This window comes from Nothobranchius furzeri, chromosome 13 (assembly GCF_043380555.1).
Source record: "Nothobranchius furzeri strain GRZ-AD chromosome 13, NfurGRZ-RIMD1, whole genome shotgun sequence".
Classification (NCBI taxonomy): domain Eukaryota; kingdom Metazoa; phylum Chordata; class Actinopteri; order Cyprinodontiformes; family Nothobranchiidae; genus Nothobranchius; species Nothobranchius furzeri.
The window spans coordinates 43351975-43371137 of NC_091753.1; the positions used below are offsets into that span (position 1 = coordinate 43351975).

Genomic DNA, 19163 nt, shown 5'->3' on the forward strand with positions numbered 1-19163 from the left:
AACGTTCATTGAAGATCAAAATAGGTGAAATAACATTCAGATCTTTAACTTGAAAGAAGGGATAGAGCTTGATCATGCTTTATCCTCAGGGTATCCGCGGGTCCTTAAAAAGTCTTAAAAAGTCTTAAATTTGCTTTTCCAAATTTAAGGCCTTAAAAGTCCTTAAAAATGACAAATAATCCTTAAATACAGTTTCCAAAGGTCTTAAATTACCAAAGACCCAATAAACAAGATTATTTTATTCTATAAAATGTTCGTGAATTTATAGTTAGTGTTCAGCTTTTTTTGTGTGTGATATTGGCGTAAGCGGAAACGTACACATTCAGTTGGGGGGGGGGGGCTATTTTTAGATGAGCACTTTAGCTGGTTAAGCTAGCGGGAGTTTGCGCCATGGGGAAGTGCAAGTTTAATGTTAACTGGATGGCTAATCCCACGTTCGCGACGTGGTTAGCGCCGGTTCCGGGCAATAACTGCGAGGCCCGCTGTACTCTGTGCAAAAAGCTCTTTAAACTCGGTTCCATGGGAGTTAAAGCTGTGGAGTCGCATATGCACAGCGAGAAGCACAAAGCCGCAGCCAAAACCCGCGAACAGACGAATGCAATTTCTCAGTTCTGCACCGTGTCACCGGTTTCCCCGGCTTCAGAATCTCCGAACTCAGCAGCGACCGCATCAGCATCGGACCTCAGGGGGATTTTTGGATCCACTGCAACTCTTCAGGCAGAGGTGCTGTGGTGCCTGCACAGCGTAACAAGACACCAATCTTACGGCGCTAATGAGGGAGTCGGAGATATATTTAGAGCTGTTTCCCGACTCAGAAATTGCTAAAAACTTTACGTGTGGTAAAGACAAAACAGCATATGTAGTCAAATTTGGTTTGGCTCCCCACATCATCAAACTCCTTATGGCCGATGTCAACAGAGGCAGTTTTACTTTGATGTTTGATGAAACCCTCAACCAGATAACCAAAACAAAGCAAATGGATCTGCATGTTCGTTACTGGAAAGAGGATCAAGTCCAGTCCAGGTACCTAGGATCACAGTTCATGGGCCATGGAACAGCTAAGGATTTACTACACCACTTTAAAGTAAGTAACAAGCCAACACTAGTAAAACACATGTAGCCAATGTTGTCAGAAAATTATGGGTAATTATTGCAATTGTGTTGCTGTAATCCATAAATGGGAATACATTTTATTTTTCAACTAGAATTTTTTTTTATTTGAAAAAAATAATTCAATAATATGACTTTTTCAGTGGAGCAGTTCAAAGTTTTTCTTGTTTTGATACATTGCCCAGCCTAATGCTCAGTTTTTTCCTCAGGAATGCTCTCAGCAGCTGGATTTGAAAAAGCTGCTTTCAGTCTCCATGGATGGGCCCAATGTAAACTGGAAGTTTTTGGAGTTGCTTCAAGAAGAACTGCGTGAGCAGTATGAGGGGAGACAGCTGATTGTGGTTGGGAGCTGTGGCCTTCACACTCTACATAATGCCTGCAAAGGTGGTTTCTCTGTGTGGCGGCTAGAGAAAGTTTTGAAAGCCATGCATGTTCTCTTCCATAATGTGCCAGCTAGGAGAGAGGACTTCATAACTTTGACAGCTTCTGCAAAGTTTCCACTTGCATTCTGTAGCCACAGATGGCTTGAAAACTTACCAGTAGCAGAGAGAGCCTTGGAGATGTGGGCATCTTTGACCATGTACCTGGATGCAGTCAGAACGAGGAAGCTACCAAATCCAGGAACTGCATCTTTTGACACACTTGAAACTGCTCAGAAAGACCCCCTTATCCTTGCAAAGCTACATTTCTACATTGCTGTTACCAGGACTTTCGCTCCTTTCTTGACAAGATATCAAACTGATGAACCAGTGATGCCATTCTTGGCCACAGACTTGGCAGAGTTGATGAAGGTAATAACATCCTAACACCAGACAGTTTGATGTTGCAAATTTATGTTGATTTGTATAATTCTGTATGCTTGTCAACATATTTATGCATACACTGTCCTCTTTTTACTGTTTTACATTTGAAAATGAATAATAGTCACATATGATTTAAAAAAAATATATGTATATTTGTGTTGTGTTTAGATTTGTCAAAAAAAAATTTACCCATTTTGTTTTGTTTTTCTCAGAGTGTGCTAAGGCGTTTTGTCAAGAGAGAAATCCTGAAGGATATCAGTCCACTGCAGCTGGTCAAACTGGATGTTGGTGACAAGAATAACTGGGTCCCACTGCAAGATGTCACCCTAGGTTTGGGTGCAGAGTCAGTTCTTAAGGTAATGTTCCACCTTTAACCCTGCCACTGTCTTTATGGGTGACCCCGTGAGGAAAGTTGACCATTGAGCAGGATTGATGGTTTATCCCTTGAGGTCCACGTGGCAGGGGTGAGGTGGTGCTCACTCCTCACCCCTGCCACATGGACCCAAGGGATAAACCATCAACCCTGCTCAATGGTCAACTTTCCTTGCGGGGTCACACCCATTAGGATAGTGGGAGGGTTAATTCAATAGTGATGAATATTGTTGGCTGTTATAATGGGTAACTTGGTCTTATTACATTCCATTCTGTCAGGAACTTCAGCAACAAAAAAAGATAGGGGAGCTTACTGTCCTGGAGTTCAGGAAAGACTGCATCAAGATGCTGTCCACCATCATTCAGAAAGTGCAAGACAAGAGTCCATTAAAGTACCCCCCTGTTAGGCAGGCTGCCTGTTTGGATCCCAGGAGGATGTATTCTGACCCAGACTGGTGCCAGAAAAACATGACTAACCTGGTGCAGAGGTTTCTGCAAAACCAGCAGTTATCAGGAGGTGTCTCTGCTGGTAGGAGAGAATACAGCAGTTCAGTTTGTTTATGTAAAAATATATGAAGAAAATTAATTTTGCAGATACATGTTAAATATATCAGACATAAGATGCAATCAGTCTCACAAAAACTCTTGCTTGCAGCTTTAATGTATACAATCAAAATACATTAAGTCATTTTTTTATCACTGTTTTTTTGCAGGTGATGTAATTGTCCAGCAGTTTACTGAGGTCTTATCAGTTGGAGCGAGAAGTGAGACCTTTCTCTCCTACAGACCCACAGAGTGTAGACTGGATGTATTTCTCAATGGCGTCCTGAGCCAATGCTATCAGGAGCTATTGGAGTTTAGCAAGAAACTACTACTTCTGTCCCATGGACAAGCAACAGTGGAGAGAGGATTCTCTGTAAACAAAGAGGTGGAGACCTACAATATGCAGGAAGACACAATGATTGCTCAGCGACTGGTCTGTGATTATGTCACTGTCTCTGGGGGGGTCTTCAATGTCCCTATGTCAAAGGAGCTACTTGCGTCGGCTGCATCAGCAAGGTCCAGATACAGAGTGCATCTAGATGAGCAAAAGAGGAAGAAAATCACTGATCGCGAGGCACAGAAGCGAAAATCTGCAGAAGAAGCCATTGAGGAGCTTAGGAAAAAGAAGCAAATTCTGCTGCAAGTGTCCAACAGCCTACATAGAGATGCTGATAAACTTGCAGAAGATGCTGAAGGGAAGAGTGGAAGCTTGATGGCCCAGCTCATCACAAAGTCAAACACGCTGAGGAAGAGATACAGAGAAAAAATGTATGAACTAGAACAGGTGGAAACTGAACTGAAGACCAAGACTGAAGAACTCAGATCTATTCCATAACTGAGAAAAGAGAAGGACCATTTACTTATATTTAGTATTCAATACATGGTACTTGTATTCATTTTACACATTCATGTAAACTCAGTTTATTTAAATACGGATATTCACAGTATTTAACTCAGAGTTGTTAGTACTGCATTTTGTTTTTGGAAAATATATGCACAGATTCTCTTATCTCGATGTTTGTGTTATTTTTCATCACGTTCAGTTCCAATAAAGGTTTGGCCAGAACTATTTGTAAGGTCGTACTCGTCACATTATGTTTTTTAGTCTTGAATGTAAGGTCTTAAATTTGGTCAAAGTGGCCTTAAAAAAGGTCTTAAAAAGTCTTAAATTTGGCTCCCTTAAACCTGCAGATACCCTGTATCCTACCTGTCAAGTGCTCTCCTGGTTTGGTTTCTTGAGCTGATGTCGTCTCCACTAGAAATGGTGCGGGCGCGCCGGATTGGTCCCGGCAACGGCTGGCTTTCGCCTCGAACCATGCTGGTCAGTTTTCTCCGATCCGCTGACAGAGATGGGATTCTTGCTCTATCCAGGGAATCGCAGGTGATGGTCGATGGGAAGATTATTCGTTTCTCTGCGAACTACAGCGATGACACAGCGCGTCACAGACGCCGCAGTTTTCCGGTGCTAAATCGGGCTCATGCCCTTGGGATGAAGGCTTTCCTGCTGTATCCGGCCAACATCAAGTTGATCAATGGCTCTGATCAACTTTTTCCCAGACCCCTCTGAGGCAGAAACACATCTGAACTCCTTGGATCCAGCTGTTAATGCCACTGAGGTAACTCGAGACTCCTTGGGTTAAAACTTGCTAGCCCTTGGATTGCTTTGAGGTCGGTTGTCTTTTCATCCTCATTTTCTTTTTTATTGACCATCTGTTTTTGTCTGACCAGTTATAGTTGAACTTCTTGTTTAAGGGTCTTTTTTCTTTTAGTCTTTAAAATACCAAAATTTGTCCATAACTTCTTATATTTTGTCTGTTTGACGTCATCTTTTTAAATATATTAGATCAGATGACACTCAGTACTCAAATAGCCTTCTAATCAGATACTTTTTTACCTTTACTTGAGTAATAAACCCTATATAAGGAAAATATTGTCCTCTGTTTGTGTCCTTCCAGTGAGCTTTGCAGATTTGGGAAAATGTCATCAGGCAGTAATCATTTTTAAATTCATAATGATTCTCGAAGAGAGACCAAGTCTTATCTGCCCCTGGGAGCCCCGTAATGCATAGCGTCATTTCAGTATGGGGGTGTCCGTGACACGGTTTATATGCAGGTAGCGGCGCTGCGGCTGCTTTATATAGCGACTCGTTGCATTCTCCCTCAACCCAAATCCTCGGATCACGCATTTTAGCTAAAACGCTAACGTTAACTTGCCTTGCGTTGACTGTAGAATTGTGGGTGATGGTCACGCAGATGAAGCGTTGCTGCCTTTCACAGACACCTTTTCCTGCACGTGCTGCAAACAGGATAGCCGTCTTCTATCAACTGTTCCTCGGCATTCTTCAAATATCCAAAAAATGCCCATACTTTCGACTTTGTCTTTGAGGGATAATAAATGTCCTGAGCACTGCCGTCTCCTCCTTTGGCCATTATTTCAGCTTTAGCGTCAAGAAAGTTTTGGTTGTAAACAACAAAGTGCGCATGTGCCTCCTGCAACTTCAGCAGATTATGCGGTGGCTGGTAAGGGTCACCGCGCCTACACCACAGCCACGGTAATCCACCAAGATAATATATTTTTTTAAAGCAAGACTTATTATTATTGTCAACTTTTTTTTTACAGGGGTTTACCGCTACACCGTTTACCGTGACAACCCTATTCCAAGGTCATTGTTCCGATTGTGAAACCGCTACACTTTGAAGCTTTGTTTATTGAGGTTACTTTTCATGTTAACAAGTCGCTCATAATTGGGAATATTTATAGGCCACCTTCATCACCTAAAAAGGAATTTTTGAAAAATATGATTGCTATGGTTTATTCTTTAGGTAACACTAAATAATTTATCTTGTTGGGAGATTTTTAGCCTAAATTGGCTTGATCATTCAACCCTTGCTGATCGTAACCTCCTGAACTGCTCAAACTTCACTCAACTGATTACTGCTCCTACTAGAGTAGTTTCTAATTGTTCCTCTCTCATTGATTGGATTCTGGTGACTCACCCAAATAGAGTAGTTGATTCTGGAGTTTTAGATGACTGCTTTAGTGATCATTCTGTTGTTTATTGTACATGGAAAATTTCTATCCCACATAAACCTTCCAAGATCATTAGGATACGTAATCTTCATGTTTTTAATGTTGAGCTTTATCTGCACGAACTGCAGTTGATTAGCTGGGATAGGTTTTTATTAATACCTGATATTGATGATGCCTGGACATTTTTTTTACTCTGAGTTTCTTGCTGTGCTTGATAAACATGCTCCTTGGATTAGTGTGAAATTCGGAGGTAATCCTCTAATCCAATCCAATCCAGTTTATTTATAAAGCACTTTACAAGACCCAGCACAGGAACAAAGTGCTGTACAGAAAGTACATTAAAACAATTGACTAGAAAGAAAACAGCAAAGATAAATAAAACACATGATACATAAAATTAAACTAGCCCTATATTAAAAATAAAAACTTGATAAAACTTGATAAAACCGCATTTGAATCACCTAAAACAGCTAAAATAAAATAAAAAATAGAAACCAACATCTCACAAGGTATTAAAAGCCAGGGTAAAGAGGTGTGTTTTCAGGAGTGCCTTAAAAGCAGATAAGGAACTGGCCTGTCTTATCTCTAAAGGAAGTTCGTTCCACAGTTTTGGGGCTGCAACAGCAAAAGCACGATCTCCTCTAAATTTACGCTCAGTCCTGGGTACAATCAGGAGCAGCTGATCAGCAGACCTGAGAGAGCGGGAGGGAGTGTAAGGCTGTATCAGATCAGAGAGATAAGAGGGGGCAAGGCCATGAAGACCTTTAAAAGCAAATAAAAGAATTTTAAAATGAATCCTAAAAGAAATGGGCAGCCAGTGAAGTGAAGCTAAAACAGGGGAAATGTGCTCAAACTTTCGAGTGCCAGTTAAAAGACGAGCTGTGGCATTTTGCACTCTCTGTAGCTGACTAATACATGATGCACTGACCCCAATGTAGAGTGCGTTACAGTAATCCAGCCGAGTGGTTACAAAGGCGTGGATCACTGTCTCAAAGTGCTGCCGTGAAAGAATTACCTATCTACCATCGATTAATACCGTAGTTATCTCATATCCCTTTTCAAACAGCGTGATAAAGCTTGGAAAACCGCTAAACGTACTAAACGTCACATTGACTGGTGTGAATTTAAAAAACTGAGAAATTATTGTACTACTCAAACCAGGAATGCCAAAGAAGACTTCTACGGGAACAGCTTGAATACGGGTTTCAATAATCCTAAGAACTTCTGGAGAACGGTTAATAATTTATGTGGAAAATCTAATACTACAGTATCTAATATGAGAGTTGATAATAGCCTTACAAATATTCCTGCCAAAATTGCAGAAGCATTTAGTCAGCATTCTGCCAACATTCCCCAGCTGCCTTCCTCATCTGCCATAAGTAACTGCCTCTTGCCCCAAAGCTGTTCCAGTTCATTTTCTTTCTTTTTTTTTTCAATTTCTCCTAATGATGTTTCACAGATACTAAAAACACTTACTCTAAAGCTTTGGGACCAGATGGCATAGAGTCTAGGTTTATTAAATTAGCCTCTGATATTCTGGCTTATCCTCTTTCCATTCTTTTTAATTTGTCATTTGCTACTTGCTTGATCCCAAAGGAATGGAAATGCACAAAGATTTTTCCGTTATTCCAGGGTGGTGACTCCTGTGAGCTAAATAATTATTGCAATAACCAATATTGATGTGAAATTTTTTGACAAACTAGTATTTAATAAGCTCTCTAATTATCTAGATGAAAACAACTTACTATCTCCTTTCCAATCAGGGTTTAGAAAACATTTCTCGACCACCACTGCGCTGTTAAAATTAACTAATGATATATACTCTGGATTTGACAACAGCTTAGCGACAGCCGCCATTTTTCTTGACCTGGCAAAGGCTTTTGATATGGTGGATCATTATCTGCTTTTGGATAAATTAATATTTATTTTAATTTTCCTTCATACTTAACTACCTTACTTGTACCATTTAGATCTCATTACCACATTTGCAGAATGTGTCATGTTTCATTCGTCATCTCTTTCGCTAAATCGGAGTCAGGAATGCTGGCTTTTTCTGTCAAAGCACCAAGAGACTGGAACAATTTGCCTGTTTTTCTAAGAATCATCACTACAATTCGTCATATTAATATCTCTTTGTATGAATGTTTAATACCCATTTGTAACTGTGATTTTTCACTTTTATCTTTCTTTTGTGTTTATCTTTTTATTCATTATTTTTATTTTCATTAATAATATAATATTTGTGTATTTTTTTTTAATTATTTTTATTATTACTATTGTGGTTTCAATGTGTGGCATTGAAATACTGTTTGCTATCTTGGTTTACTATTTGTTTTGATTTGTATAGAGGATCCACTTGGAAATGAGATGGTTCATCTCAAGTGGTTTATCCTCTCAAAATATAAGTTAATAAATAAATAAATAAATATCAGACTCCCTTTCATCACTGGCAACGAGTGAAGAGGTAAATGTGTAAAACAATGTTTATGAATGGTGAAATTTCGGAAGTGCTTGTTACAAATCAGCAGATGCATTTTGTCCTCAAGGGCTCCCATAGAAGGAAACATGGCATCTAGTATGGCGTTGCCCAGAGACGTAGACCTACTCCCGTGTATTTTAGACCTAATTTTTATGGTTATATATTACAACATCGCCAATATTTTTCAACAACTGAGCATCATTTAATTCATTTTCAACAACATTTTTGATGGATATTTATAGAGATTAAGAGTAAAAACTACACATTGCCACTTTAAGAGAAGGGGCATGCCGGTTATAATGTCCTGCGTTTTATTTTATTTATTTTTTGTTGGAGATTAATAAAACATGTCAGTAATGTCTGACCATCTGACATGCTTTGGCAAACACTGTAGTCCTCTCAGCTTGAACTTTATCATCCCACGCTTGCGACTGGTGTACCGCGCTTTAATTCTCTGCTTCTTTCAGATAAAAGTTTTGTTGAATTTATGAAGAATAAAATGTAATTTTTTATTGAGATCAGCTAGGGCTGGAATCGAAAATTTATCGTTACCAAAATTTCTGACTGTTATTGAGATAATTTTCCCATGTGTGTGTGTGTGTAGGTTGGCAATGTTCATGTCCCTTAAAGAAGCTGTACCACTTGAGTCCTGTAAAAATGAGATTCTTCGTAATACTTGTGACAGCCCCATCTAGTAGACAACTTTTGTTTCTGCGCATACCTGTAGTTATCCATTTATTGTTACCAAGGTGAAATCGTCAATATCCGTGATATTAATTTTAGGCCATTTCGCCCAGCCCTAAAAACTCAGGAAATTCTGTTTTATATGATCTTTAAGTCCTTGAAAGATTATCTGAAGGGACAAATAATTTCTTATTGTGCGAATGAGATACGTAAAAAAAGGTGAAAGGCTGAAATTATGGACCTTAGCCCTCCCCTTCACCGAAAATCGCTAGGTGCTTCAAACGGAATTTAATATTTTGTCCACTCAACAGGCCTTATATGCAATTTCTAATGCTACATTTCTGTTTAAAGAGCTGTACACCCCAGCTTCACCCATCAAAAATTTGATGCAGCAGTTTTCTCCCTAGATACTGAGAAGGCATTTGAGCAGGTGGAGTGTGACCTTGTTGGGCTTGTGTTATCTGGGAGAAGTCAGCTAGCGGTAAAACTACCCTCAGACGACAGGATTTTGGAATCTTACTTCCTGATAATTGGACATCTCGCCTCGTATTAGATGACAAAAACACGACTCTACCACTGACTTGCAACGTGGATGTTTCATCTCCACCAGTGACATCTCTGCATTGGGGCCAGACCCCACCAAATGGCACTGTGGAGCTCTACGTTTGCTTGTAATAATCAATGGAACAGAATGGTTTGTTTTTAGAGCAATATTGTATAAAAAGCCATTTTGTCACCAAGAAGTTTCTCTTAAAAACATTTGTGTGTTTATATCTTATGCTTTTGCCAGGATACTATCCAGCTCAATGGATTAAATCTTCTTGAAAAACCTGAGAAGGAGCAGTTTATGTGCCAGCCCATCAGCGTCTGTTTTAAACAATCACAGTGCGCATGCTCAAATCATTCTCAATGGTAAACCATAGAGACTCCAGCCACAAGCTCAGATCATCCAGTCAATAGATGAGAAAAGCACACATGGGCTTATGTTTGTTCTGTGGGCAGCTCCAGCCATGTGGGTTATGATGGTTAGCTAATAAGAAGCAACAGAATTAACAAGATAACTTTGCCACTTGAACAAAAATTAGAGATGAAACCAGAGAGCTTTGACTAATATTGCCAAAGGACAACATTGGCACTGAAAATAGGGAGAGGAGGCTGTCGTGATCGGAGGAGGTGTGGGGGCAGCACCGGCTGGAAATATTCCACCAGTTGGGGATTGCTGAATGAAACTTTTAAAATTATTGGACTTTAACTGAGGAGTTATTGAAATGTTTCGCAAGATGAAAGATCAACGTTTAAGAGCTAAACACCAGCGGTGACGCTTTATTTGCAATACCGTGTTTACTCACTTTTGCTATTTTATTTGGCTCATTTAAAACACACGCATGCACGTTTGCATTTATGCTGTTGTGTTGAGTTGATGTGCTCCACCTAACTTATCTTGCCAGAGATATCACTGATCTCTCCACAAATATCACAAGCCTGGAGAAGCTGTTAAAAATGTTTAAAAAATTCTCATGTTATCGAAACCAAAATGTATAAAATTCACCTTGTTTTATTGTATTTGTCTTTAGTAGTCATTCTGGCTATTTTATATTTTCAGTGTTTTTGGTTAAAAAAAATGTTTTAACATGTAATTTAGTCGATTATTTGTGAATAATCTTTGCTTTTAGTTTGCAGTACCACTCTATGGGTTGGACAGTTGGACAAGAAAACTCAGCAGTCAGATGTAATGTCTCTTCTGGAAGAGTTCGGTCAGATTGAGTCTATTAATGTGAGTTTATTCATTTTTACGCCAAACATTCTCTTTACTCGAGTCCCCTCAAAGTTGATATTTGTTTTCCCTTCTGACTTTGTGGTCTAGATGATTCCTCCGAGGGGTTGTGCCTATATTGTTATGGTTCACAGACAAGATGCTTATACAGCTTTGAGGAAACTCAGCAGAGGGTCTTACAAAGTCAACCAGAAACCTGTTAAGGTTTGTATTATTTTTTCTTTGTCCAGATTGCTTGTTTTTACAGTTTATTTACTTTTTTATAACTCATTATTCCTAAATTATATAATTTCTACACCTTTTTTCCTTAGATTGCTTGGGCATTAAACAGAGGTATTAAACCAGCACACAAAAAGTTTTGGGATGTGGAGCAGGGAGTTACTTACATTCCCTGGGGCAAAGTTAAAGTTGATGAGTTGGAGACCTTTAAGGAAGGAGGTATACTGGATCTAGAAACTCTAAATCCAGGTAAGTGCATGTTTCTTTTGCACAAGCTTAATTTACTGCAGGGCTGTAAATTTGTTTTCTTACTCTGCTTTTATGTTGTTGTTGGTCTAGAGTGGAATATCGCTAGGGACTGCAACAACCAGGCAGCTGTAAACGGACCAGCGGAAATGGTACCAGATGTGACTGTCGCTGCTCATGTTCAGGTAATGCTAATGCAGTCCTTAAATACATTATTTTTAATATCAAACGTTTTGGTTTATTAGCCTTGATTAGCAATTAATTATTTAACCAACTTTCTTTTCAAGGCAGTAGGAAAAATAAACTGCTATTGCAAACAAGTGGAGGAGCCTAACCGAATGAATTTTTTTTGATCAGTTTGACTGTTTATGAGCAAATTTACACAAACACACATGACTGTATTTCTGCTCTACAGCATGAGATAAAATAATGAGGCTTGTTGCTTTGTCTTCACACTAAGGTTGGGCATTTGAATTTATCGACCATCGGCGAAAGTCTGAGACATTTGCCAATTGTGTTTTAAGAAATTGTTTTATGCATATGAATTAAGCCTAGCTTATACTTCTTCGTCAGCACGTTTGCACTCACACACACACACACACACACACACACACACACACACACACACACACGTATTAACGTAGACGATACTTTATTCATTTTTATCTCCACTCTATATAGTTATGACTATTCTAGGTTTTAGCATTTTTAAGAGGCTTCAACAAACATTTAAAGCTAATTTGTTTTCCAAATTTGCTGTTGCAGCTTTAATACAGCCTATAAAAACAAAAAAAAAATCAAATGACGACAAACATCTCCCTTTCTAAGAAAGTTGGATCTTAAAATAAAAGGCAGTTCACCCTTACAAATCAACACTTCAATTGTTGGTAGGTGATGCACAAATTTTCCACTGGGCACAGAAGTGAGGTAGTGGCTGGTTGGAATGGGCATAGAATTTCATTGCAATTTGACATCCCTCTTAAAGCATCTGTTCCTCCCAGGCACCCGATCCAGTTGTTTGAGCTTTGGTCTCCACCAACCTTCACAATGCACTCTGAAATTTACATCCTCTTCTGACCCTTGTTGTAACACTATAATTGCTTTTCTTAAACTCAGAAATGTCAAATCATGTTTAACTCACCATTCAGACCTTCATATCATTGGCAGAACAGAGCCACTTTGAACAAAATGTTTTTTTTCCATTCACAAGAGTCCAGTTAATGTCCTTCAATGGCCACAAGTATTATGTCTTCAATCCAACATATTTTACAGCTGAAAATATTTCCTTTAGATGTCTCCTTCACTTCATTGCCTCTGCATCATCATATTATATTTCAAATATAATCAACAGGTTTCGGACCCAATAAGTAAAGGGTGACCCCCTCGGCTGAGGTCAAATTGTTTTTGGCCGATAGGTCAGAGGTGCCGTCCCCATCCTCATGGATACAGCTCAAACCAGTTGTGGCACAATATATTGTTGAGTGATGCATCAAATAGTCAGTGAAATTCAGAAAACAACAAAATGTCATGTGAAATGGTAAATAGCCAAATAGCACCTTCTAGACTTCCACTACTCCCCAAGGTGCTATACAACATATCAGTCGTTCACCCATTCACACACACATTCACACACTGGTGGTGAAGAGCTACAATGTAGCCCAGGCTTACATGGGGCTCATTGACAGAAGCAAGGCTGCTGTACACAGGCACCACTGGTCCCTCCGACCACCACCAGGAGGCACGGAGGTTGAAGTGTCTTGCTCAAGGACACAATAACTGCAGAAGACTTAGCAGGACATGAACCTGCAACCCTCCAGTTACGGCGCATGCTACTGTCGCCCCATGTCACAAACTGAGTAAGACTGATTGTAATTGGTGGATTGCCATGTGTAGTGTGTGTCAGGCTCACAAAATGTCTAAGCGTGCAAATATATCACCCATGTTTTTTGGGACTGACGAATATCGCTCGGAAAACTTTTCGATATCGTCTAATCTTGCTTCTCCCAACAAGTGGTGTATTAAGTTTTCAAAAATTTCTGAAAGCTAGCCATTCCTTTGAAGTTTCTTGAAAAGTATTAAAATAAAATATATTAGCCTTTTAGGATAAATACGGTTCTTTGGTGTGAAATAGCATAAATATATATTTATCATTGATACACCATAAAGGCTTGGCCTAATTATCATTTTTTACCTTTTTAATTTTCATAATCATTTATCTTCAGTTGAATTGCTGTGTCATATGGTTTATCTAGCGGAGCTGTTGTTGTTGCCATAGTGCTGTGCTAAATATTACATTATACCAGGACCCTCGGTTCACAAAAAGAGAAAATACAGTTAATTTCCTTTTGCATCAAATCGGATAGGCTCCTCTGCTTGTTTTCAGCAGTTTTTATTCTTTAATTTATTCTTTCTTTATTTGCAAAGTTTTTGCATCTCCCTCAACCTTGTACTGTTTCATTTAACATATTCAAATAAAACTGGGATTAAAAGACTTTAACCACTGTGGTATGTGTGCAGGAAAGCATTGCTGTTTTATTTTTTATTTTTATTTTTGTCTTCACTAACAAAATGATTCAGAATGTGTTGAGAGTGTATGGTTTTTGCATGTTCTTGGCCAAAGTAGGATCAATGAATAAAACTGTGGTTAAAATTTACAATGTACAGATGGTGAGCTTTCAGTAATTTTAATAAAATAAAACATGAAAATAGTATTTGTAAAAATAAAAAATAAGTAAAATATGTCTTAAGAAGTGGCCTATTTAAATTTAAAAATTTCAAATGACTCTGGCCTAGGCAAGCCTACTAAATAGTCCAAAGGGTAGCCTAAATAAAGTGGTCCATTGCAAACACATTAATTACCTAATGGGATTATTAATTTCACTTAAAAAAGAAAAAGTTCTTCACATTTTACGATCAGCTGCTGGTGGGACGTAAAGGTTCGTTTGGGAAGAGGATTGTTGGAGTAGGAGACAAGGTAAGCGGACAGAAACTTTACCCTTGCACCCCAGCTCATTTATAGTAGACAGGCCATTGGGTCCTTGAATTTTTTATGGATCTTTGTGACTGGGTGATAAATACCTATCAAAACAAGCTATGGTTTAATATTACTGACAAGGTAAACTGAAAAATATACGGAGAAATCCTTGTGGAGCAACATAACTACTTTGCCTACATAAGTGTCAAGTTTGGGGAAATTTTTTCAAAAGATTCTTTTGCATATTGAATTTCATTAGCTTGTTTTCTTACTTTCCACATGAAAGGAGTATTAAAGAGGACATATTATGCAAAACCCACCTTTTGCACACAATTTAGATTACATGTGGGTCTCTACTGTCTTTAAACACTCCAAACATGAAAAATAACATCCCGTCTGTGTTCTGTCGGTGTTTCGTTTGAGGAATGATGTGGCTAACACAAACTATAGAATAAACCCCCACCTGTCAACTCTGGAGGAAAAGCGGCTCTACTCCGAGCCCTTCTTGGTTATCGGAGCTTCTCACGTCATAGCAACCAATCGGATGGATGAGCGAGGCCAGCAACAGCTAGTTCTCAAGTAACAGAGCCCTGAAACGGCTCATTCTGGAAGGTACAGAAACTGGAGAATAAAACTGCTGAAATCACTTGATGTAAGAGGGATGCAGTGCAAAAAGCTTCACCAACATGTTTTGTATTGCCCATAGGACTATTATAACTTGAGAAAATTATTCATGTCTCCTTTAACATTTTCACATTGATTATTAAGCAGCTGTTTATACATTTATGTTAAGAATGGAGGTCAGGGCACTTGGTGAAGAATTTACTTTGGGAGGTGAATTGAAGAGTTTAAACTATAACTGCACACATATAAACATGAAACATATAAGTACATAAACATGATTGTTCAGATCTTTCGGAGTGGGTTCATGTGTTCTGTAGGTAGCTTTTTGAATGGCCTCAGTTTGGAGAAATATAATTAAATTCCAACACTAACATTTAGCCACAATGGGGCCAGGTACATGGAGAAATATCTTCATCTTGAAGCAGCTTTAACCGTTTGTTTTAGTACTTTTTACAATTTAAAATCCTTTTGATTTCAATAACTATTCACATTCTGTAATTTTGGCAGAAATATTAAAATTAACCAAGCATTGCCAATTTATCCCCAATTTAGTCTGTAAGTCCAAATGAATAACTGCATGGCTGTATGACATTTTTATATAATATTAGCATAAACTGCACTAGCTGTTAGATTTTATCAGTCTTGTTGGAAAAAAATCTGCTTCTAAACTGAGGGTCAAAGTTCAACCTGTAACAGAGAAGATGTTAACTGTTCATTACCTTTTCAAAGAAAGCCATTTCATAAGAACGGACCCGTCTGCTTATGATTCAGCAGTTCAGCTTGCTGCATTTTCTTTCAGTGAACCAGCATCTTTACTGAAACACTTTCATGTGGGGTGTGTGTGCCAGTATACGCAACATCAATGCCTTACTCTTGGTCAACTTCTACCATTTTAAATTTAAATGCCACTTTTTGGGTTTGGTAGAATTTTGGCCTGGCTCTAGAATTGAGATCCATTTCCCTGGAACGACAAGATGGACCCAAAGCTTTGACGCAAGTTTGTTTTCACAAATGGCAGCCAATTATTTCTGTGACACATCCTCTGTGTGCAGATGCTCGCATTGTTTATTTAAAAAGAAATTCTGGACATGGGACGAGATAAAAATCTGAATCTTGTTTGGAGGCGCTTCAGGTGAGTAGGTGGTTCAGGACGCATTTATACAGGGGAAGAAAAGTGGCCACATATAACTTAGATTGATTAGCGTGATTGACAAAATTTAGAGCTGACAAGACGGGATGCATGGTGACACTGAGCACATCCAGCCTGAAAACCAATATGATTGCAAACAGGCCAATTGTGTTTTTCTTAGCATAAGTGCAGAACAGTAGAGGATCAAAAAGGGTGCCTCTAGTGTTGTATTTTTCATCAATCTATGCTGGGATTTGTTTTGAGGCATTTGTTATCACACTGAAAATTTCCTGGCTCATGTTTATATTGGAAACTATCTTTTCTCTGAAATGAGCATGGTAACAACTTGCTTCTTAGATGATCAAATTCAGATTGATAATGGTCTGCATTGCGCGTTTGATTTGTTAATGAACTCTGACTTTGCTATTTGAAAGTTTCAGTCAGTCCCGAGAGCATCATAAAATTTAGAAGTTGAACCTGTACAAATTAAAGTTCATAAGCTTGTAGCTAAACGTTACTCTTTAAGATTATATTAACGATGTGAGGGATGAAAGGTCTTAAAGTAGAAATTTCACATTTGTGTAATTTACATTGACTTATATCATTGGAGTCACACACTTTTTTTTTTACATTGACCATCGTCTTTTAAGAAAAATAAACTAAACCCACGGTGTCAACATTTGTTGGTTTGCATAGTTCTTACTTTGCTGATGTATGTTTTAACAATTAGTCCTTTGAAAAAAAAAACACCATTATACAGTGTGGGGGAGTAGCAGTACACAGACTCGCTCCAGAAAAACAACATGGCACCTGATAATGGGATCTAGTGGCTTCACTACACTTGCCAACTGTAGATGGAAAAGGTGATTTGTCCAGTTACACATGAGGGGGGTGATTTACAAATTATTGGCGCAAAATGAAAATTACAATCTAAAGATACTGCATATCATTCATGTTGAATAAACAAATATGTAAAATTGTGTATAGTGAAGACTGAACTCCAGGTTTGTGTTTTATCTATAGATGTAGGCGATTTAAAAAACTGACAGAAAAGATGTAGGTGCTCTTAATCAGTCCTTTGCATATACTCGATTACACAAGTTTTAGGGCTTGGAAAATAGGAGGATCAAAGAAAGCAATGACCTTTCCCCAGAGACTCATCTGAAAATGAAAAAAGAATTATTTTCATGTAGCGATTTTATTGCAAGAGAAATAACAGTACAGGTAAAAATATTTTTTTTATTTAAAAAAATGTACTTTTAAGGAAAATATTTTTAAAATCCTTCAGTCTGTTTTATAAAATAAAAATGGTAATTGTGCGTGGATGGTAGGGACAGGAGAAGAGCTATTAATACGACTAGGTGAGATTTCACGTTTTTAAATGTTATTTTTTAGTGTTTTTAAGACATAACTAGTCTGAGGCCTGAAGAGAGTTCATAAACCATTACTTCTGTTATTCCATCAGTGAAAAAAACATTGCACTGTTCCTCTGTCGATCAGTTTTAAAGAACAGGGTTTTTTCCGCTACATAAGGCAGTACGTTTGTCTAGGTCCATGGACAACTAGACTCACATGAGGCCTCACGAAGGTGAGTGGGGGGAGAAAATATTTTTGGACTCTTGATAAATATCACAAGATCATTGCAAGGGGAAAAGGCCTTATTTGTGAGAAATGAACTTTTTATTTAATTTCACAAATAATTTATTAATATTTGAATTTTGATTGCTCCATTTTTCTGAATCATTGAGACGATAAAAAAAGAATACCTCTGCAGTGTCTTTATAATGTAATGTTCTGTGTCTGTAGGTTAGTACGACTAAATCAAACTTTCCATTTGTTTGTTTAATTTACTTTTACTTAGTTTTTGGACTAAGCTGCACTAAAATACTCTTGTCTAAACTGTTTTTAATAATTATTAGGTTGTTGACGTTACTCAGACACCTGAGGAATTCCGCCTGTTCAGACGCAAAGACCCATTAGATCTTCCAGCCAAAATATTATTCACATGCCTTTCCCGTAATTTGTTGATGCCAGCACACAAAAAGAGTCGATCCATATTCATGGAATGGAATCGTTTTTCTTTCTGAATTCCATAGTTTCTTTATTCAGAAAAGTGGAGCCTTTACTTTTTTCAAGTGAAAAGAATTGGGCCACTGAAAAAAAAGCTAAGAGAGAATTCTGACTTTTCTCTGGATTATTAAAGTCAATTCTGAGAAAAAAAATGTCAGAAATCTGAGATTAAAGTCAGAATCATCTTTTTTTTTTCTCTTCAGTGGCCCTAATCCTCATCTCTACTTACTGTTGGGCTATTTTGTGACAATATTATCTGCATGTTTATTTAACAAACTGAGCTGTTGTTCAAACCCATCAAGAATCAGTCCTGATGACAGACTTGGCTGACTGTCTCATGGTGAGTCTCTGGTGATGGTGAGAGACTCTGAGGATTTACCCTGTGAGAAATGGAAGGTGCTTTTTTCGATTTTCTGCTGATGAACCCAAACACCAGGGTAAGACCAGACCTGTTTATCTTCTTAGCGTGACCTCACATAATGACTTGTATTTTTTGGGACTGGTTACTTGAGAAAATTATTTTATTGCAGCAGTTGAAGCAAAGTGATTCAGTTGTTGAAGACAGATGAATTCTGTGGATGTGTAATGAGGGGTCAAATGCCAGTTTACAGTTGGGTCTTACAGAGATTTTTTAAATGACCAAATAAGAAGTTGCTCTAAACAATTTCTATTTCTAGTTTAGACTTCTCAATTTTAAATGATAATTTATTTTTGTTTTTGCTGATAAACTCAAGAACACAGAAAAGACCAGAGCTGTTTGTGAACTTCTTAACTTGACCCCACACATCTCCCCATGATGTAGTTTTTTGGACTGAATACTTCTTTTACGTTACCAAAAGTAAAGACACGCTCTGTATCGTTTTCTTTACATGCACATAAATATTTGAAACCTTTTCACAACGTGAAAGACTGAATAACCTATGAAATTACCTCGATTTTCTGCCAGGTAAATGAATGAACTGTATAACAGCTTAAAGACAGTCTTTTGTAGTAAGGAACAAACGTAATATTGTTTGAACGGGGAAGAATGTATCACAGATTTTGCATAAACACACAGAGCACAATGGTAAACTAGTTCATTGTACACAAGCTCTTTTATGCGGTAA

General features: G+C 38.1%; 2 protein-coding genes across 3 annotated transcripts in view; both read left to right on the forward strand.

The window, feature by feature from the left end:
- Positions 1-19163, forward strand: part of LOC107380222 (SR-related and CTD-associated factor 4) — a 57389-nt gene that overhangs the window by 15139 nt on the left and 23087 nt on the right. For both annotated transcript variants that reach the window (XM_015951358.3, XM_054742645.2), the window contains exons 13-16: positions 10695-10795; positions 10886-10999; positions 11107-11263; positions 11354-11445. In XM_015951358.3, coding sequence (XP_015806844.1) covers positions 10695-10795; positions 10886-10999; positions 11107-11263; positions 11354-11445 — 464 coding nt within the window. The remainder of the gene's footprint in view (positions 1-10694; positions 10796-10885; positions 11000-11106; positions 11264-11353; positions 11446-19163) is intronic.
- Positions 556-3894, forward strand: LOC107375078 (uncharacterized). Its single transcript, XM_070543546.1, has 5 exons — positions 556-1084; positions 1320-1901; positions 2126-2269; positions 2565-2814; positions 2999-3894. Exons 1-5 carry the CDS (start codon positions 773-775, stop codon positions 3661-3663), a joined length of 1953 nt encoding a protein of 650 aa, XP_070399647.1. The 5' UTR covers positions 556-772; the 3' UTR covers positions 3664-3894.

Coding starts and splice junctions, on each gene's coding strand:
- LOC107375078 (XM_070543546.1), top strand. CDS start 773: ATGAGGGAGTCGGAGATATATTTAGAGCTGTTTCCCGACTCAGAAATT. Junction 1,902..2,125: donor ACTTGGCAGAGTTGATGAAG/GTAATAACATCC, acceptor TGTTTTTCTCAG/AGTGTGCTAAGGCGTTTTGT. Junction 2,815..2,998: donor ATCAGGAGGTGTCTCTGCTG/GTAGGAGAGAAT, acceptor GTTTTTTTGCAG/GTGATGTAATTGTCCAGCAG.